This window comes from Podarcis pityusensis, assembly GCF_964106645.2.
Source record: "Podarcis pityusensis genome assembly, chromosome: 12".
NCBI classification, from domain to species: domain Eukaryota; kingdom Metazoa; phylum Chordata; class Lepidosauria; order Squamata; family Lacertidae; genus Podarcis; species Podarcis pityusensis.
In genome coordinates, this window is record NC_138037.1 from 18,124,111 (window position 1) to 18,146,919 (window position 22,809).

Consider the following 22,809-nt stretch of genomic DNA (forward strand, 5'->3'; position numbering starts at 1 on the left):
GCTCAGAGCACCCAGTAAATAGCAGTGTTACAAGCCACATATCTCTGTCTCAGCAGGAGAAAGACCAGGGAGGAGCAAATTGTCTCTCTTGGAGCCCTCACGCTCATGAGTTTGTACTAAGCCATAGTTAGTGAGATGCGTGAACAGGTTCTTTGTGCAAATGATATACAAGAACAAATCCAGAAGAATCATTTCCCCTTTCCTTCAAATATTATATCATATAATAATTACAGTATAATTTTGTACTATAATAGCAACCGTAACCTAATTTGAGTGGTTTGGTATTAATCTATAGAAAACCAGCTGTGCATAGCATTGTTACAAAATATTCTCTCCTTGTTATAAATAAACCAATTAAATATCCAGGAATTTCACTTCAAAGAAAATTTAATCTAGGAGCTCAGGACATTGATCAGAAATTATTAAAAGAAACAATGAAAGATTTAGGTCACTAGACAAGATAAAGGTATCCTTTTATCTTAGTCAGGTAAAATAGCTTTGATAAAAATGAATCTATTACCTAAAATATTCTTCCCCCGTTCAGAATCTACCAGTGAGGCACAATTTAGCTATTTTACAATTATGGCAGAAAGTTAGTCTTAACATTCATGTAGAATGGTAAACCTCCAATAGACGCTGGAAAGACATTATTTAAATTTGAATTACTTGGGGGTATAACATTATCAAAAATTAATTTATATTATTATGCATCTAAATTGATAATGAGAGTCTACTGGGTTTTATTGTATATAGTCACAAGCCCAGCAAAAGATGAATTAAAAATGCCCTTTAGTTAATTAACTTTGGTTTCCAAAATTGGATCTTATCATTGGAGAGATAAATAAGACTATACTAAATACATGGTGCAAATTAAAGGTTCAACGTAGCCCTGAATTATCACCATACGTATTGGGGTGTGTGTGTGTGTGTGCCTATATATATATATATATATATATATATATATATATAGTGAGCAGTTTTCCTTGATGCATCATTTGGAAAATCTTTCTTTATGGTAAAACTTGGATTAGTTCAGTCTTAAATCTATGATGTAATAACATTCTCTCTCTCTCCCCGCCCCTTGGATATTATAAATTGATAAAGTGAAAGGACCAAGAGCTATTTTTACTAGTATGAAATATTTCAAGAGCCAAACAAAGGATATGCTGAGCAAGTGGTATCAGATGCTTCAAGAGTTAGAAAAGTTAAATTTAATTTGGAACATAAATTGGAAACTGATCTGGACAATACCAGGATAGGGCTTGGAGAAACCCCTATCTGAAACCACTCCGCAGAGCCAGTATTAGTTAGTTGATGATGATGATGATGATGATGATGATGAAATTAAATTTCTAGGATCACCGGGCAGTTTGCAATACAAAAAACACAAAAGTACATAACAGTAACAAACAAAACAATTACACACACCATTTTAAAGGCAATAGTTTGTTTAATTAGCCAAAGGCATGGAAATAAAGGAAGGCAAACTCACCTCCTTGCCCTTCCACCAGTAGGTGAAGCCATTTGTTCCAACAGGCTTCTGGGAACAGACTGTATAGTTTTAATAGTTTTTATATATGCATGCAGTTTTACTTTCATCAGTGTTTGTTTGTTTTTTAATGATAGTTTTTTCCTACGTTTTTAGCAGTTCTCATTTGTATATGCAAGTCACCTTGAGTCCCACCAGGGAAAGGTGGAATATAAAGAAATAATAATAATAATTTCATCTGCTTGCTTGCTAATGGCATGCTTCTCTTACTAGCCACCAGAAGGCTCAGATAATTTCTCAAAGGATAAAATTCATCTAAATAAAACTTAAATAGCAACACAACAGCATGTTGTAATAATCTGGCTGTGTTGCCAAGCAAAAGTGAGAGAGCAGAAAAATGTTGGATTCCAAACCATGAAAGATTGGAAGAGCAGAGTTTTTTGAATGACTCACTTTTTTTCATCCCAAGATCCTGGGATGGTAACATAGAACAGAAGTAGCCAATGTGGTTGCCTCCAGACGTTGTTAGACTGCATAGCTGATTGTCAGGGATGATGGAACATCTCGAGGGTACCATATTGACTAAGCATGTTGAATATGGAAATGATGTGTAGACAGGGGATGACGATTTTGTAGCTTCCCCACATAAGTGACTAGTGCAATCAGCTGCTTGGCTGAGCCTTTTATTACATTGCTGAGATGCTTTAAAAAGTGTTAGATCTGAATGGAGAGTAGAGCCTATTTTACGGCAGAGGAGATTATCATAAACTAGGAGTGGGGGAAAGAAATCGGAGAAGCTCTGTATTCTTAGGAAAGTTGTCATGGATCATTAATTATCCTGACATGTTAGGAATTGCATTTTGACAGCTTGACATACCATAGGCTTATGGATGGCTCGTTAGGGGATTTTGGTTGGAGGATAATCAAGTGGCTCTTTAAGATTCTGGAATGGCACACAGAAGACATCTAGTTGTGGAGTAACTTGGAAAATCATAAATTGAGAATAGTGGGGGCTGGCTATCTTCACTCATTCAAATAGATCTGAGGAGCATAATCAGACAACCTCTCTAACAGTGAAGTTGCAAGGCTTGAAATTCAGTTGCAGCCCTTCAACAGATCTCACTGTGCAAATAATTTTATCCAGTTGGTTGAGAAGGGGTACAGGTAGGCTAACCCATCCCTACATAAAATACATTGTTACGGATTTTAGTCTTCCATATTGGTTCTATTTCTGTCATGTGGTTTTATTTTTATATCCAGTGTGTGCACGAGAGCAACTTTCAAAATCTAAAGCTCATAAATCTTTTAGAAATTGCTCTTTCATTTTTATCTCAGCGTGGCTTTGCCACCTCTTGCTTTGCAAGGCTGCTTGTTTTTCTTTTATTTATGCTGCATCAGCTATGAAAGCACAGTGAGAAGTAACAGCCTCATAACTGTAAATGGCTTAGAGGTGTTCAGCTCTTAATGCAACTTGAGCCATTTAGGGCTTCGCGACATTTTAGTTAATTTATTGGTTCAGGGTCGTCGTCCCCCTTTGTTTTTGCAGTTTTTTATTACTTATATTACCGTACTTCTTGTAAAATAATAATAATAATAATAATAATAATAATAATAATAATAATAATTTTTATTTATACCCCGCCCTCCCCAGCCAAGGCCGGGCTCAGAGTGGCTTACAAGCAATATATATTTGTTGATTGTGTTAATTTTTTATCTTGTATTCTTAGCTGAACATGGATTTTGAAGCATCTGTTTGGATTATTTAGTATTCAATCCAAGTCCAAATACAGTACAGTCTAAAACCATTTCAGATACCCATTTTACAATAGCTTAAAAGTGAGGATTCATTGTCTACCAACCCAGCTGGTTAAGTTCTACCCTCCACTGTTGAAAGCAGTATATATCTGAATAGCAGTCGAAAGCCATCTCTTGCAAATGTTGTCCCCATCTTCAAAATGGTTTGAGGGGAGGAAGGAAGAGCCAGGTAACTACTGACTGGTCAGCTTGACCAGGAAAAGCACTAGAATAGCTAATTAACAGTTGGTCTGCAATTACTTAGAAAAGGATGCTGTGATTACTAAGACCCAGCATGGGATACTCAAAAGCAAGTCAAATCTCATTTCTTTTTTTTCATACAGTTACATGCTTGGTGGCTCAGGGGAATGCTTTGGAAGTAGTTTATCTTGATTTCAGTAAGCCTTTGACAACGGCCTCATGATATTGAAGAGGATCAGAACCAGACAAGTACCATTTTAGGCCAGCAGCCACTATAGGCCAGCAGCCATGACCCTAAGGCTAGAGAATCACCTATTGCTTGCTCACTTTTTGTAATCCCTACGTCCCCCCCTTTGGAATGTACTGTTGAGGAACAGCAAGGAGAACACCCCCCCCCCTTAACAATAGTGAAGATAAAGAACAATTAGAAAAAACTGAATAGTGTACCTTGATTCTATGGCAACATATATGTTAACACTTTATAACCAATCGGCATGTAACACAATATACCCTCCTAAGCATGCCAACTCTAGGGGGCTGAAGGCACATCAACCCCCTTAATATTTGTGTTAAGAGAGCTGGGCCAGCTCAATCTTGAGGTGGCCCTGCCTATTGCAGGTCCAGTGGCCGGCTTCTCCAGAGTGCTTGGCCTCTTCTGTTTTCACATACAGTCACACATGCACAATGCATGTGATGTGATGCGTGCTGGGGGGCCCCAATCTTGGGGGCAACCTAGCGCCTCTGTACCCTCCTGATGACATGATGTAAGCAACATGTATAAAAATACCTCCTCAACACAATACCTATGAGCCTCACAATCTTGGTCTCATGGTTCATGAGGAGAGATTGATTTGGATGACATACTATGCCAAATCTTGTCTTAGCCTAACACAGCTTGGGAGGGGGGAACCCATGGAGGAGCAGAGAAGCTGTGAGTTCCTCTCTGGCCACAGTCATGTGAACTAGGCTAGTGATGGTAAAACACATACAGCAGCAAAGTCCTCAGGGAAAAGACAGGATTGCTTAAGGGACCATTTCTGCTTAAAGGTCCATTTCTGTTTAAAGGCCACAGGGCATAGGTCTTATCTAAAGCCTCTATAGGAATCTAATTTTATGAATGTGGAATTTATATATAAAGCACCACTGTCCCACCTGGTCAAGGCAACTCACAATTTTATATAAAGTCCCTTATTATTGTCATTATTAATCCATTCAATTGCTAAACTGTCCTTCATCAGCTATAATCCCAGGGTGGTTTGAAGCATCAATACATTAAAATAATAAAAATTAGTAACCAATTAAGCACAAAAAGCCAAAGAGACATAAAAAAAAATTATGGTTCTCTCTTTGGAAGAAAAGAAGAAGGCCTACCTTTTTATATTACACCCACTGGGAATTATAGTGAGCAGGACTTTGAGTCAGGTTCAGATTGCTGAATTCATCTACATGACCATATGTGCAGGTGCATGGCTACTTAGAAAGAGTTGGTGTGAACCGTGCTATATAAAAAGTGAGCTGGGGCGATTATGTGGTCTTGAATTTAGCAGTGCCTACACAGGTTGACATTCTAACCAGAGCCTAGCTCCCTTACAATAGCAGCCTGCCCATGTTTTAATATCTGCTAGTGAAGTTAAATAGCTTTAAGGAGTGAGTTGTCTCCATCTTGAAGCCCCAACCATGCAACACCCTCTCCAAGAAGTATTCTGACCTTGTTATATTTTCAATTCCAAGTGAGAACTTTTATCTTTGCCGTGACATTTTAGTTGTGCACTCTATCCTATTGTATTTACAACCCCATAAAGTTGTTTTGATTTGTAATTTGGGTATATGACCATTTTTGGCTTTATCTTGTATAGTGCCCTAGTATCTAATTGATGAAGGGTGGTTCTAAAATCTTTTAAGTGAATAGATTAAAAAAATACAATAGATGCATCTCATTTATTTAATCTTCCTTGATAATTGCAGTTTAAATAACTGCATTTAACTACCATACATCTTTCAAAATAGCAACCTCCTAAATAAGAACTCCGACTGATTGTGTCAGCCTCTTTGTTTTCACTCCTTTCACCCCATGGGGTTTCGAAATTATAGTTAATGATTAGAAAATAAAACACAACTCAAGATGCTATGCAATGCAGTTTTAAAAGGGAGAAAGATGGCATTTGTAATTCTGGATTATAAATAATAGAGGAACCAACCAATGCAAAAATAGTTCTCAGATGTGTATTATAATTGTATATGATAATTGCAGCTGACATAACCTCTGCTGGATATCTTTTTATTCATTTTTTAAATACTCGTGACAGAAGAGTGGGAGCAGGGATCTTAGCATCTTCCTTAGTTTGGTGAACCTAGAAGTGAAATTTTTTGGAGAGAGAGATGTTCATGTGTTCTCTGTAAAAATAATTAACCAGATTTGTTTCAGACTTTGAACAATATATTAAACTGCTGAAAACAGTTTCTTATGAGGAATAGACCACCCACCGTCTACATTTAGCACAAAATGAATTTGTTAACTTAGGAGATATTATTGAAATTTCCAGAGTCAGACAATACGGTTTGGATTTATGAAATACAGTTTATTGACTTTCTTTTGGATTCTCAGTATGTAATAGATGACATTTGAAACTTAATCCTGGATGTTAAAGATGACATTGTAGGGAGGGAGAATAACTGTGTTAAAATTATCTGGCATGCCAATCAGTTGCAAAGAGCTAAAAGGCTTAAAAGTCATGAAAGGGTCTATAATCAGTAGATTATAGCATCAGACCTTTTGGGCTCTGAGCAAAAGTCAGGCTAGTCCAGTATCCTGTTTTTCACAGTGGCCAAGCAGATGCTTCTGGGATGTCTTCAAGCAGGATATGAGTGTGATTGCTCCCTCTTGTTGCAACCTCCAGATAAGTGGTAATCAACAGTATTCACCTTCTGAATTTGGAAGTTCCATGTATCTGTTTTGAGTAGTAGATCAAACTAACCTCCATGATTTGTCCCATAAGTTCCAAAACATGTGGCTGTAGTTGCATTTTGCAAGGGGAAGACCAGTACTGTAATGAGCAAGCTGCCTGCCATTGCTAATCTTCTCATTGAGTATTCCCAAGGTTTTCCAAGTCACCGTTTGAAAGCCACTGGCTTAAATCAGGAAAGACACAAAAGCTTGCATATATTAGAGACAAGAGTGTTCTTAATCATGGTGGATTAAATACAGTGCAATGGTTTTTGATCCAGTGGGACTCATCTGCTATTGAAAGAGTAAGGGAGATGATGATTGCTAGTTCCCCCTTCCTACTACATTTCTCTTTTTGTGAATCAGCCCTTGCACCCTCTTATCTTATGTTAATGGATGCAGTATTTCCTTGGCAGAGGCTTGACTTATTTCTTAAATTAGGTAGAGGTACTGAGAATTTACTTAATTAGGCAGAGGATATTCTGGTTTAATGAATAAAACAAATACTTTGCTTTTTTTAATCAGTTAAGGAGTTTCAGAAATTTAGTGATTTCACAAGTATGTTCACATCCTGGGGCAACAGGTCATTTCCATCTTAATTTCTATAATAGACCTGTGGTTTGAAAAATTACATTTATGATAGGATGTTAATATTTCATCTCTTCTCCCAGACACCTCTGCATTTAATAATGAGTATGTTAATTTTATTTCTGTATAATGATAGCTGTTGCTTCCTGTTTTAAAGAAAGTTATATTTTGAATCTTCTAATAATAATGCAAAACACACCTTACTACCTACACAACGTTTCTCATCTCCACTAACTACATAAGCCCTTAACAAGTCGAAATCTTATTAATCCTGTAGTGCGATAACAATGTGTAATAAAAAAAAAAATCTGTTCGTCAAAACTGCAATTACTTTCATTAAACAAAACCCACAAGTTAAATTAATGTAAGAGATCTCAGATTAAATGCTGCATCTGTTATTCACAAATATTGTTTTGTACCTCCTTTCTATAGTTGCCTGGGCAAAAACATGCACAGCTGAAGAGATGTAATTATCACACGGCTGAAGGCCAACCACAAGTAGGCCCCACACATGGCAATTAGATGTTTTGTATATTTAATAAATACACAGCCGTGAGAGTGATTGGATTCTATATGGGAAGTGAATGGGCATTTAATGGGGGGCTCTAACTCCAATAAGCAAGTAGGAAAGTCTAAGCAGATTTGAAGCTGCGTTCAGCTTTGTAAAGACAACACACACACACACACACACACACACACACACGAGAGAGAGAGGGAGAGACCAGGAAGTATATAAATCCTGTGTAAAAGTTTGCCAGATACAAGTCTTCAACCCACTTCTAGTAAAAACTGTTCTGCATTTCTGTATCCTTTATACATTTTAATTTCTTCCCAAACTGTTTCCCCGAAACCTCACTTCTGCTGGAGAAGTGCCTTGGTAAAAGGCATAATGTCTAAAAAGTACAATTAAAGAAATCGGTCACAAAGATAGCTTGGTGCAAGTCTATTAGTAGGATCAGATGAAATGTACTCTGCTCAGGTGTGGCAGTTATACTGGGGTCTGAAAACTAACTTGACTAACCTTGTCAAACATCAGTATTCGTTTGTGCCAGGTTTCACAGAGCTAAAGTGCCCTCTTCTTAGTCCTACCCCACATCAGTATCTCTGGCCATAGCTTAAGCCTCCGAGAACCCAAATTTGCTCTGCATTTCTTGATAACTGCAGAGCCATCATTCTCAGAAACAACCCTTGAGCCAATCCTGATGTTAGCTTTCTCTACTTCTGTCTATAGGGCGCATGTAGGTAACTGGGGAAACAAGGTCAAAAATGCAAACTCTATAATTATGGAAAGTTCTGAAGAAAATTTTGCTTGTGAACCTGGTAATGTGTTTAGTACCTATGGTGCAAGGATGGGGAACCTGTGTCTTTTGTAGTCCAACAACGAATGAATACGTCACACACACGGATGTGTGTATGCATTCTGTGTTTCCGGTGTATACATAGTTGAAGGCAGCAAGGCTCCAGAATAGGGAATGGGTTTTCTTCTTGACCTTCCATACTTTATAAACATATGCCCCTGTTAAAAGTAAGAGCAGCATTCTGCTTTATTATGGTGTTGTTATTTTTACAGAAGGGAGATTTTGAGGTATGGGAATAAACTGAGAAAGCTTAAAGATGCTCTGACTCTTGTGTCTGTGTGCACATTTATAGAGCTTAAGTCCAAGTGTTGAAATAGTAAAGCTCTTGTCACCACATTTTCACAAGCTTTGTTAGCCTAATTCTGTAACTGAAATAAACTCAATAACATATGCTAACACTCCCTTTCTACATCTAAATTATAGACACTGGTAAAACTGGAAATAAGCAGCTAATGTTTTATTGATGTCTAGATTGTTTTGAATTTATAGACATATTTCCTTTGAAGATATGAATGACCCACAACTGCCACCCAGCTGTATGAAAATGATTGTGACGTATCCTAATAAAAACTGACTGTGTTGTTGCCAGCAATGTAATAAGAACATTACTTGGGTTGCCAAAGTGTGGCTTGGCCTTCTCTGGCCTCTATACTCATGTGCTGATATCGTCCCTTTGGATAAAATTGAGTTGTAATTGAAATAACTATGGTATGAAGTGACACAATCCACTTAAAATTTAACCAAATATACACAAATGTGGTCTATACTTTTAAAACAAAAACTCTGCAAAAATATAAAATAAAATAAATCTCAAAGCAGACTGGTGAATTTTGTAATCACCTTTAACTTAGTCTGTAGCATGGGACCCACTGTTCATCTTTTTGCTGTCTTAATTTCTCTTTATAATTTATTCCCCCTTTCTCTATTCTCTTTACCTCTGACTCTCCTCACACTTCCCTCTTTCTCTTTTTACCAACATGTACACAAAGATAAAAAATCATATTGAGGGGAAGGGATTTGTTGACATTCATTTGTCTCATGAGAAAATAGAATGTGCTTAAGGGGTGAAATCAAACCCCTGGAGAATCACAGCGCCTGCTGTGGCTGCAGAGGCTGGCAACTTGTAACTGCTGCCTTCCGCTTGTTTTTTGCTGCATTAGCAGCACTAAAGTGACCTCTCTGGGTTTAAGCCTGGGCAGTGTGTATGGAGGTCCTGGGCTGCCCAGACAACAAGACCCCGCTCTCAGCCTCGCTGACGTTTCCCAAGGAAAGCAGAACAATACATTTGGCAACAGCTTGGCTGCAGGAGTTGGTGGAAGGAGGCATACAAGATACCATCCATATTTGTGTGTTTACTTTGCTAAATGTGGTATACAGCCTCTGCAAGTGTTGAATAATGGGTAAAGTGGGTCAGGACAAGTAACTGAAGTTGTGTGTTAGAATAATTGGAGATTTTGATTGGTGTTGTCAAGAGGTTGATGTTGTCAAGAGGTTGCCAGGCAGAATACCTACCCTCACCCTGTCTACCTTGTTCTGGAGAGAGAAAACATCTGGAAAGACTTATCTTGACATCTCTTCTGAGCACGTGCAATGAAAGGGACTCTCTGAAGCAGCATTATGTTAAGGAGTTTATTTTTATTTTGAAAAAGGTTTATCTTATCATTCAGTACAAAAAGGAGAAAATACATCAGTTTACAACACTAATATAATAATATGACAGACACAGAATAACGGCAGCCAGTTCAAAACTCTACTCTGTCAAAAGTTTTAAAGACACAGGTTCTTCAGATATCTGGGTGCCAAGCGATATAGGGCTGATGAGAGTTGTAGTTCAAGAACATCTGGAGGGCCAAGAGTTCCCCACTCTTGCTTTTGCAAAAGTGCACACCTTCCTCTAATACAGGTTTTCCCACATTGGGGCGGAATCTACACAAATATTAAAAAGTTCTGAAAATGCTTTTTTTAAAAAAGCGTTTTTAAAAATACATTACATTTCCGATAAGGCTCACAATCACTATCTAGTGTCACATTGTATATTGCACTTAAAACACACTTAAAACGTTTTATTTGCAGCTGCATAGCTGAGTCCTATAGCTGAGAGATGCAGGCAGCGCTGTGGATTAAACCACAGAGCCTAGGGCTTGCTGATCAGAAGGTCGGTGGTTCAAATCCCCATGACAGGGTGAGCTCCCGTTGCTTGGTCCCTGCTCCTGCCAAACTAGCAATTCGAAAGCACATCAGATAAAGCAAGTAGATAAATAGGTACTGCTCTGGCAGGAAGGTAAACGGCGTTTCCGTGCGCTGCTCTGGTTCGCCAGAAGTGGCTTAGTCATGCTGGCCACATGACCTGGAAGATGTACGGCCGCTCCCTCAGCCAGTAAAGTGAGATGAGTGCCGCAACCCCAGAGTCAGCCATGGCTGGACCTAATGGTCAGGGGTCCCTTTACCTTTAGCTGCATCCTAGGTCATAGCCAGATCGAAGATGGGTGGCAACAGCAACACTACCACCAAAATATGTGGTAAAAGATTAAGAAATGAATCCTGAAATGCATGTTTGGTTTAAAGGTGGGTCCTGGGTCTGTAAACGTTGAAGAACATTTATCTGGAGTGACTTGTTTCTGAGAGCAGTGGGGGCACTTTAGCATTAGGATAGGGTTTATTCTTCTGACCCAAATCACTGGAAACTTTGCAAGTGTACTGATAATTTGTCATAATTTATGTTCCAGAACTTTGGGATTGTTAGTAAAGCGACTGGAGAAAGGTGGGAAAGCAGAACAAGAAAACCTCTTTCATGAAAATGACTGTATTGTTAGAATTAATGATGGGGACCTTCGCAATAGAAGATTTGAGCAGTAAGTGCATTTTTACAGTTTATTGCTTTTCTTAACCTTTAACCATCACACATGGTAGTAATTTGGGGAGGAATAAAATGCTCAAGAACAAATTGCCTAAGTAAGTTCTTTCTTTAAAGAGGAGTGTGTTTGTAGATCATTACAGTGTTTCTTTAATTACTCAGTTTACAATTGCTACAGGATAATGACTGCCATTGCATAACTTTCTTTCCTCAATTTAAAATTGTTACAGGGCTGTTTTTCTTCCCTCTACCCCCTGTTAACTTGAATGGTACGGTTTGTTTATAGGTGGAGAAGCGCTTAACATTAACACACCATCGAAACCATTGTGTTCACTGTTTCAAAATCAGTAATGTAATTTTGCATGCGAAATGCACGTGTGTGTAGAAATGCTGAAGCTTCCACAAAGAAGTCAGTAAGATTATAACTTTCTGTGTAGCAGGGCATTGGGTCATTTTATTATGCCCCCCCCCCCCCAGATTCTGGTTCTCATGAGTTCTAGTTCTTGTGGAAATTTAATTTAAAAAATAAATTATGGGGCAGGAGGGAATTGTGCAGCTTACATCACCTGAACATTCAGTAATATTTGTGGTGCATAGATTTTTGACGGAGAAACAATGCTGAAATCTTATGTTTTTATTTTGCAATAATGAATAATCAATCTAAATTAAAATATTTCCGACACTATTAGTGATAATTTCAATCCTTTAATATCCTGCAGTGCTTAAGTGCTTATAAAACTGCTGTATTGAGGTCAACTATGCATCAAATAAGAACATTCAAACATCACACTCAAATGAAAGATCCACAGCAAACCTTGGGTGCGTGCACACCCTCCTCCTGTGTGACTGTGAGGAGGGGTTTGGAAACTTTCAGTTCTCCAACTTTGTTTATCACAAGCTAGTTTCAGAAACTCATGGTTTGAATTTGACTTCTTTTAAACTAGCAGGCATTTAATGATGACCACAGTCCTGCATCTGGGCGATATAACAAAGCAAACAAAAGCTTCTTAACTCCTCCTTGGCTGCATGGAAAGGGAAGGGTTGTGTTCAGGTTTGGTCCAGCTCTTTCACATTGTGTTAAAACCTTTGTTTAGCATGGCATTCAAATGTGGTGTTTCACTTGGAAATAAAAAACTGTGAGTTTAAGGACAAATTGTAGTAATTCTCCTCCATGACCTTTTGTGCAAGGTAGTAGAATGCTTCTCATAAACAGCTCCACCATGTATTGGTTGGTTGTGTTGTGGTATGAGCAACATTGTGGATAAGGAAGACATCAGATCTAATACTGTAAACTGTTAATGGGCTATTAAGGGCTCTTGTGGTTATTTTTCCCCACATAGCACATTTCTTCTAAATTAGAACAAACTATAGTTGGATCCATTTTTTTAAATGAACAACAGTAAAAATAATATTTTATTGATTTTGACATTACTAGAATCTATGCCTCATTCAACAATTGAAAGCTGAAGCTTTCATTCTCTTCCTTTTGCTCATGAGAAAGGAGGGAGGACCACATGAGACCAAGTCTGGTTATGGCTGATATAATGCTGATATATGGCTGATATATAATGCTGCATCATAATTTAGTGTGACTTCTTAACTGGGCCATTGAATGCAACTAGATCAAATACAAAAAGTTTAGCATGAAAATCTTTCCGTCTGTGGGACGCATGTTATAATTTAACAGAAAGTGCTAACTAGACAGTTTAATATTATTTTGAAGTAGGTTTCCATGAACTTTTATGCAAGTTAATATATCATATTCTTAGATCACCTACATTTTGAATTAAGGAGATTTTTTAGGGGGGGTGCTTACAAATTTCAAAGTCATCTTTTATAAAATTTAAGAAAAGGACATGAAACCTTATGCTAATTTTAAGACCACATTTATTAATCAAAGAAGATTTTTTAAAAAACAACAACTGTGCTGCCCTAAAAGAAATATACTTTTAGTAGAAAAGACATTTGTAGCAGATCACTCCAAGAAAATCAGCCTTTTAGTTTACAGTTCGCCTTTTTAGTTTACAGTTCAGTTTCAACAATATGTCTTGTCATTTCATGATGCCTAATTAACATCAGTAATTATGTTTGTAATGTCTTCTAGTCTGCCAGTCTTAATTTGCTAATTTCTCATTCATTCTCAAACCTAGAGCACAGCATATGTTCCGTCAAGCCATGCGAACACCCATTATTTGGTTCCATGTGGTTCCGGCAGCGAAGAAAGAGCAATATGAACAGTTATCACAAAGTGAGAAGAATGCTCACTACTCCAGTCGATTTAGTCCCGATTCCCAATATATGGACAATAAGAGTGTTAATCACACTGGACTTCACACATTACAAAGAATACCCCGAGTGAGCCATCAAGCAGATCAGACGGACTCTTACTCACAACTACCTCATAGTGTGAATTCATCAGGAAAACCACCCCTAGGCCTGGCATCATCACCACAAAATGTCCTCGCCTCCACTTCAAGCACTGGCTATAATACCAAAAAGATAGGGAAGCGGCTCAATATACAGCTGAGGAAAGGTAAGCAAATTTGTTTTCTGCCTGCTGGGCATATAGTAGTCCTCTGAATGCTGTTGGCTTGCAGCTCCCATCAGCTCTAGACATATTGGACAAATGGACATGGATGATGAGGGTTATGACAACTGCCAGGTCCACTGCTTCCCCAGCCCTTCTTCATCATATCTATATCGTATCTTGTATTAATACAGTACAGTGGTACCTCGGGTTACATAGGCTTCAGGTTACAGACTCTGCTAACCCAGAAATATTACCTTGGGTTAAGAACTTTGCTTCAGGATGAGAACAGAAATCGTGCAGCGGCGGCACAGCGGCAGCAGGAGGCCCCATTAGCTAAAGTGGTGCTTCAGGTTAAGAACAGTTTCAGGTTAAGAACGGACCTCCAGAACGAATTAAGTTCCTAACCCAAGGTACCACTGTATATGTATTAAAGAAGATCATATCTTCTTTAATACATATCTTGAAAAACTCAATGTCCTTTTTCTATGCTGCTTCATGGCAGTGTAGAACATAAACTGGGTTTGGGTAAATTCTTTATGAGGACATAAGGAAAGTAGCACCTTAAATGGTTTTGACTCCATTATCAAGCTTATTGACTATAAAAAGTACTTTACACCTCTAGCAAAGCTGAGAATATTGGTCAAGATGCAAAGTACTATTCAGCTAGTAATGTGAGGCCCTGGGGCGCTTTTAGAACCTTGGCGTTTTCTTCAACATGCTTTACCCTCATGCCACCTGGTAAAATTCATTCGAACCCAAAGGAAATTTCAAAGAGATAGGAGTCAAAGAGAAAAGGTCAGAAATTCCACTGTGCTCGTACAAAACCTAGCTAATGTGTTTCCAGTGGTATGCACCGATCTTTTCCAAGAGTCTAGGTCAAATATTTCTCAACTGAGTTCTTATTAAGTCCCAGATAGGTGGATTGTGACACAAGGATGTAAATGTGTAGCGTTTTAAATCAGACCTTTAATGTGTGAGCATATCTGAATTGCAAGGTGTGAATATATGAATACAAGGTGAAATGTGTATTTGTCATAATAACTGAAAATAAGTTATTAAGTATGTAGCTGTAAGGTCTTTTTTTTCATTGCAATGAAGAAATATCAGCTAGCTTCTCAATGCCACTTCTGTGTTGCTGTTGGCAAGCATTTTTTATTTATTTACATTTGCATGTAATAGTTAAATTTAGTGCCAGTCATTTTGTATTTTTATTATGAGATTTTTTCACATGGAACACATCAAAGGGGACTCTTACTGTGGCTTAATAATGATCAGTGATGTTATTTTCCTTCTATGATTATGTTCTATTTTCTGTGAACTTCATGTGAACTACCAGATTGCTTGTTTCTGGTTACTGGGTTTTAAGCTCTACAAACTTGGATGACATAAGGTTGAGTTGACAGTTTGCTTCTGTTGTTGATGCGCCTTCAAAAATACTTAAGGCCATCAGCTTAAGATGACATGCTTGGAGGGGGGCGGGAGAAACCCTGTTACTAGCTGAGTGAGGAATTGCTGTGCTTATAAATATAAACCCAGTCAGTATTACGATTTACGAATTTTTCACATTTAATGGAACAGATAAAGAAGAAGCCTACAAACACACCACTGGGACATTACACAGGCATCTGATTTTTCTCAGTCAGCAATGGAAATAGTGATCATACCGTTTATATAATTGCAGTACTTTGCAGCACTAAGTAGTGGACAAAAATAGCGTTTTTTAGCAGTAAGGGAGAGTGCTCATTTCTTTGGCACAAAGTGAAACGTAATTACCACATTGTGGTTATGTGAAACTGTCTTTAAAGAAAACCACTGTTTATTTTGCAGCTGCTAGATTGCTGTAACTGGGGCCAGCCCTAGGAAGCATATTCCAGATTTTAAACAGATTTGCTATCCGTGGTCAATTTACAAACACTATTTGAACACCTATTTTTTTCAAATGACTTTGTTGTTCAAGAGGTGGTTACCTGGATATGTTTTCCCATGTATTTTGCCTATGCAGTATGATCGTTGTTGGAGCACCCTATCTTTTGAGGTCAGAGGAGTGGCAATCATGGAAATGACCTTTTTGAATGAGTATCCCAATTCCTGATTATGTTATATTTTTATTCTTATGCTGCTTTTTAAAATGGTTTTGGTTGCCATGTTTTTATTGTTACAATCTTCGAGGTTTATTTTGTTAAAACATTGTTTTCAATTGTGTTTGACACATAGCAAGTATTTTTAAACTAAATATTTGGGGTATACATTAGATAAATTTTATATTTGATTTTCCCATTACTTTATTTCAGTTGCAAAATTTGCTTCAAAAAATATCAAGTCTTCTCAATTATTGGAGTTAAGATTGTGAATGTCTAATTAGAGTAGTGAATACTGGCTACAATCCAATCTGGAATTATGCACATGACATGTAATCTCATTATAGTGAATGCATTTTAAGTGTGCCTAATGCTCTGCCAAAATATGGCGTTTGCGTCTTGATTGCAGAGATTAGATTTACATCAGTTGAATTCAATTTAGTACGTTTGCATTTTTTCCAGTTTCTAACTTGATCTAGCAGTTGCTTATAATGCAGCCACCAAACAAAATGCCCATTGAGATGAAGTATCCAGGCCCTAAGCCCATTTGGGTTTTCAAGGTCAAAACAAGCATGATGAATTGAACCAGGAAACTTTACTGGAAAAAGATATTGCAAGATGGGTGTTAGATGATGAGCTATCTGTGAGGTCTGCTCACTTTGTTTTATGTCGATTGGTGTTCCCGAACTGTTTTGAAGGCCAATCCCACAACCATCTTCCAGCACCTTACAACAGTCTAACCATTAACATCTTGACAGCAATAGAAGCATGATGTTACAGCCTTGGTAATAATGGTTTCAAGTCTGCTTCTTCCAATAAAAAAAAGCTGAGGTTGGTTGTTCTAACTAAATGTCGACCATGCCAACATCATTACACTCTTGCTTCATGCAGACCACCCAAGAAGGAAAGATGGACAGCGAGCGTCAGAGAATTTTGAGTTTGTGCAGTTCAACTATTCCAGGTTAAGTGGGCCCACTAAATCATCTTGTCCTGGAGGTCCCCCCAAATATTGTAGCTGATGCTAATGCTGATGGGACTCTTCAGATCCCAGGTTTAATATTCCATATGATACCATGTAATATCTGGAAAGTGTCTTATGCAGTGACATTTGGTACAATGTGAGCAGACAGGATTCCCCTTCACATCAATTGCTTTTTATTGTTAATGTTCACCATGGAAAGATACATGTCTTGTGCCTGTTCTCATTTGATTATGCTGAGTGCATGCATGTGGCGCAACAAATGAAGCAGAGCGCTTAAGTATACCCCCAAGTAGTTTATTATAAATATGAGCAGAATGGAGATGTTGATTGTCTTTGATTATTTTTAATGAAGGATATTATAATATGACAGGCTTTACAGAACCTAACAAACGTGCTTTCTTTTCAGCTAACAGGCAGCAGTTATTTCACCAATTACCGTCATTAGATTAAAATTTCCTTGCGGGCACATTAATGCACATACACATACATATGCCATTATCATGAAGTTCTCTTCTTATTTAGCCAGTCTGTTTGGAATAATGATTTAGAGTGTGCAAATTCTTCCTCTCTGATATAGAAGGAAGAGACTTGGGAAAAGAGAAGTCTTCCTTATTAAAGCTGTTCTTTTTGCAGGCTGTGTGAACTATGTCTTCTCACATGACAAAGTGGGATAGTCCTACGGTAATTGTGCTTGCTTCCATTATGATTTCTTAATATTTATTGCCATTTTGGCATTTTCAAATAACCTGATCTTTCATAGGAATTAGTTGTTTAATAAAGTCAGAAGAGAAGGTCAGTAATATGCTTCTGTCAGATCAGAATGTTTGTTGGCTTTTTCTAAATGAAAATTGATATCTATTTATCTTTTGTTAAAGGTCGGGGCTTGAACGTCTAGCATACAGATTTGGGGTTATTGCTGACGTTCTAATGTTACTGGGCTTTTGCAGTTTAGCCAGTTTTGCCATTTATATGTAGTTCCTATAAACCAAGACTGAATTCCTGCAGCCAATTTTGTGCACAAAAGATCCCCTTAATGTGTCACGTAGATTAATCTACGTTGCAGCATGAAGTTTGACGGCATTGTTTGCATCTGATTAAGTCACACTGAAAAGAAACTCATTAGAATCAGTGGATTTAGTTAGTCATTACTAACTAAAGTCCATTAAGTTCAGTGGGTCCACTATGAATATTCAACACCAGAATTAATGTTTTACAGCGAACACACAAGTGGTTCCTGCTTCACTCCTCTCTTAGTGCAGGTGGGTGTGAGCAACAAACCACAATGCTGGCTTCAGACTGGGTCCAAACTATGGGTCATGATTCATTCTTCTAACAAACCATGATCTGAAGCCAAGATTTGTTCCTGGAAAAAACCATGATCCCTGGCTTAAAACAAACCACAATCTCTTGTTTAGACAAATGCTAAAATAGAGATAATGCTTTGTTGCTCCTGCTTGTGCTAGTGGAGAAGCAGAATAGATGGGATCTCCATGTTCATAGAAAACCATTTACTTATGACATGTGAACTGGGCCACTGTTCCCAGTATCCTAGTTATGGCCAAGGGAAAGACTGAATGCCAGGGGCTCTTGCATAGCTTTCCCTTTTCTCTTCCCAAGCGCATTCCTCCCTTGCTTCTATGGTTCCCTTTAGTCATGATGAAGTGTTAGGTTGACAACACCATCAGATTTTCCTCTTTAACCAAAGCAGGGCTAGACCAAGACATCTTGCAGCCTGAGTTTATGTTTGTAGTCTTCAAGAAGCAATATGGAAATTAGAAACATTAGAAACTTTGGAACACATGTGAACAAAATAACTCATAAGTGGAATGATTCATAATTGTGTTCTTCTAATTAAATTATATACACAATCCCTTTATTCTTTATATTGACTACAGCTCCTGTCATCCCTGACAGCTGCCCATGCTGGCTTGAGTTGATGGGACTTAGGAGTCCAACAATATATGGAGGGCACCACATTGACTGCAACTGCATTAAACCATAGTATAAATATACTATTATTCTACTATGAATGAGGAATGTTCCAAATGTGCACTGCTGAAATGGCAAGAAGTTCATTCCTCCTCTATTCCTCACATACTATGTGGAAATCAGACATAATCTAGCGCAACTTGTCCTCTGAATCTGAACAAATGGTTTATTTCTCTCGAAACAAACTACAATAGCTAAGTCAAGCTTCTGCTTCTGCTCATGGTTTGCTTTGAGAGAAACAACCCACAAGCCCAGATTTGGATGATATGATAGGCCAGACCATGGCTGGTTTCCTGGCCTTATGGGAACAGCAGGGGAGAAGTGATGTTTTTGTGATTTCAGCAGTGTGCACTAGTTTATTTTGACTGTGGTTTAATTTGACATGTGAACCAGCCTATAGAGTAAAGGAAATGTAATATTTTAAAAGACAAAACAAGATTTCTGATTTAGACAATCCTGGATTATTATTTTTCTCTGGAGCAGCTAATCCACTAATTTATGGTTACATGCTGCTGAAGAATACTGAAGGGTTGAAATGTTCCTGGCAGTTGGAATTGTTATTTGCAATGTTTATTGGTGATTAGATTTATTTTTCTCTGCCTTGCAATAATAACATTATTTTGCCAACAGTGTGCTCCGACTCTTTTGTATTTTAAGCATTTTACTATTTATTTATTTATTTGATTATGTACAAACAATAGCAAATTGTAACATTTCCTGTTTTAGATTTATATATATATATATATAAATATCCCTTTGTTGCTTTGCTTACTTAGTACTCAAGGCCAACCAAGTTATTTTGGCACCAGAGGCAGAAAAAAAACCTCCTTACACTTCCTGGCAGTATAAATACAATAATAGGAAAGTGAATCATTTATTATTTGCGTTTTTCCTTTCATAGCACCCAGAATCAGCTGCCCTGAGTAGCTCTGTCTAATGGTAGGGCTGGGCCTGAAAGGCTTGAAGTGGGTTTTACACTCCTTGACTATTAACAGCAATGATAGCATTAACAGTGACGTTCTGTTGTTAAAGGAAAGCATGGAAGAGAGCCGTCAATTCACAAGACAAACATGTTAAAACCATATTATGCTCTCCATCTGTTAACCATGGTCTGGAGGCTGGAAACATTGTTTTGTTCCAGCTGTACCCAACAGCCAGTTGAATCGTTTCCATCCATTCTCAGCCTGATATACAACAGAACTTCAGAAACTAACCTCTCCTGTCATGATGCCGTGGAAGCTATTCATCCTTCACCTTATTACATATGACCTCTGCAATGCTGAAATTTTGTGAATGGCGGTTCAAGGTTAGAGCAACAATGCTACAGAGTTGAAATGTGGGCTGGCTAATTTTTCTTCTGAGTAAACTGATAAAAGAACAGAAGGCATGTGACTAAGTACTTTCTGGGCCTAGAGGACACGTCCTTTGCTGTGGATTATGCAAGATGGCCCAAATTCTCTCAATTTTTCAGCAAACAGGCATTCTGAATACTTTGTGTAATTACATTGATTGAGCATGCAGCTGCAGTAATTTCTTTCTCCAGTGACCAGTTCAGGTTTCTAACTGGTCATTTCAGCACACAATTACTGTGATTGTGTATGCAGAATTCTAGAGGTGTGGATCTCCAATATAAAAGGATCTTAAAATCAAATCTTAATCCTTTCAAAAAGGGTATAATTTAAAAATATTCTTGATCTATGTGACAGTACAGTGCTTAGTTTCTCTCCCTTCCAAATAGTTGTGTGTTTTTTTTAGGGGGCAGTATAATGGATTCCTAATGAAGCACACCAGACAAATAGTAGTTGTGTTTGATGAACAATTCACTAAATCAGAGCAAAATGGCACCTCGTTGGAGAGAAAAAGGCAGGGATACAAATGGGTCCATAATCATCAACCTATCCTCATTGTCATTGCTCTATTTTTATGTGGCATTCCTACATCCGTCATGCCTTTGCCAAATGTGGTACACTTTTCATACACTATGCTAAAAGCTTTCTGGTTGGCGAATGAAAAATCTAAAGATGATGATCCTTGCTTTTTCTATACATTCCACTAAAAGCTGAGAATGGAGAACTTGCATGCAGATAAGGTCTTCCTTGGTATTCAGAGGCAAAGTACTGTATTTTCCGCTCTATAAGACGCACCAGACCACAAGACGCACCCAGTTTTTGGAGGAGAAAAAAAATATTCTGAATCTCAGAAGCCAGAACAGCAAGAGGGATTGCTGCGCAGCGATCCTTCTTGCTGTTCTAGCTTCTGTGATAGCTGCACAGCCTGCATTCGCTCCATAAGACGTGCGTTTCCCCTTACTTTTTAGGAGGGAAAAAGTGAGTCTTATAGAGCAAAAAATACGGTAAATAGATTCCCATCCGGAACCAGTTGGGGCAAGGGATGATCTAGTGTTAACTCCAGGTAGTAGGATCATCAGGGACAGAGGGAAGGATTAGCCACTTTAACTTTACTCAGGTTCTTTCTATAGATGCCAAGCATGGATTCTCCAGTGCCGTTTAAAGAATGTTTGAAGACTACACGGTGTTGTTGTTTTTTAAAGAGTGCTTTCATACAGTTAGTATTTTGATTTGAGGAAGTAGAACTGGATTTTCAAAAATGTTCTAACCAGCCTTATTGTTCAGTTTCACTTGTATCTAGAAAGCCTTTAGAATGAAATAATAATTATAATCAGTTTCACTCTGCCCAAAATAAGCTGTTTACTCCATGACGACCCCCACCTCTCTCTGTCTCTCTTGTGTATGGGGTGGGTGAGTAAATAAATAAAGATAGCTTTCATCAACAGAAACCGAAGTGGGAACCTGCTGAAAAGTTTCATGAGGAAAATCCAGGCTGTCTCCTACCCATAGCAAATTGTTATGTTCTTAACAAATGGTAAATACCAGGAAAACGGAAGGAGGGAGGGTGTAAATGGTCAGGGAATTGCAGAGTGTTAAGCAATCAATACACTAGTCTCGCCATGTTAGCAGCCAGTACTCTCTGCTTTTGGAAGCCCTAGCACACAAAGCAGGAACAAAAATTAATTAGACACAAGACTGCGAATAACACTAATTGCAACAACGTGTCACTTTTTATTGGTTGCAAGCACTTAAGTCAAAAGAAGATGGGGACTTGGAGGGACTCCAGCTTGCCCCACATGAAAACACTCTGTGATAATAATCAGTTAATGGATGGAGACCGTGCAAAGTTCCTTTCTGGTATTAGCACAGTGGTTTTTCAAGTGAAGAGGAGGGGGATCTTTGAGTGAGCACCCATTTTTAAAAGCTGATTGGCATCTGAACAGCATTAGCAGTTGCACACACTGTCTGGTCTAAACTTACTATTTTTTATTTTTATTTTTGGTTCATGCCAGCTCAATTTATTTAGTTAATTTATGCCCCAGCTTTTCCCCATGACTGAACTCACAACAGCATGTATAGGGTTTCCTGGTGGCCTCCCATCCAGGAGTTTGAGCAAGGTGGTTGCATCCTGTGTCCTCAGACCATGCCCTGGAACTATGACATTTATGATTTTTTTTTAACAAGTTCAAATAATTAGCAAAATGTATAAATGGTGTGCCTATCTTAGTACAGGTAGCAATTTACCCAGCAGCCACATCAGTATTATGAGAAGATAAATAATATCCAGTTCTGATTTAAAACATCATCTGGTATAGTTCTCCTAAGACTTTACCACCTTGTGGGTTGGTGGGGAGGGTGCAGATCTGAATATTTCCCTGCACTAAAAACACAAGAAACAAACCCCAAAGCATCTCCCCGCCCCCTCCTCCCCCACACATAGAAAATTAGCTGGCTGGTGAGAAGGTTTCTGCCTTATAACTGATGTGCTGGTTTTGTAAGCTATCATTCTTCCCTCGTACTGACACAGGATTGGACAGAAATCTAGCTGCTCACTCTCTTTTCCAAGAAGTACATACGTATGGCTTCACGGGAAATATTCTGAAAGCAGTATCATGGACACTGGTATTTGGAAATAGCCCCTTATGTTCGGTAT

General features: G+C 38.2%; 1 protein-coding gene across 4 annotated transcripts in view; it reads left to right on the plus strand.

Annotated features, from left to right (window-relative positions):
- Positions 1–22,809, plus strand: part of PARD3 (par-3 family cell polarity regulator) — a 543,662-nt gene that overhangs the window by 285,146 nt on the left and 235,707 nt on the right. For all 4 annotated transcript variants that reach the window (XM_080973988.1, XM_080973985.1, XM_080973986.1 and 1 more), the window contains 2 exons: positions 11,101–11,226; positions 13,379–13,761. In XM_080973988.1, coding sequence (XP_080830114.1) covers positions 11,101–11,226; positions 13,379–13,761 — 509 coding nt within the window. The remainder of the gene's footprint in view (positions 1–11,100; positions 11,227–13,378; positions 13,762–22,809) is intronic.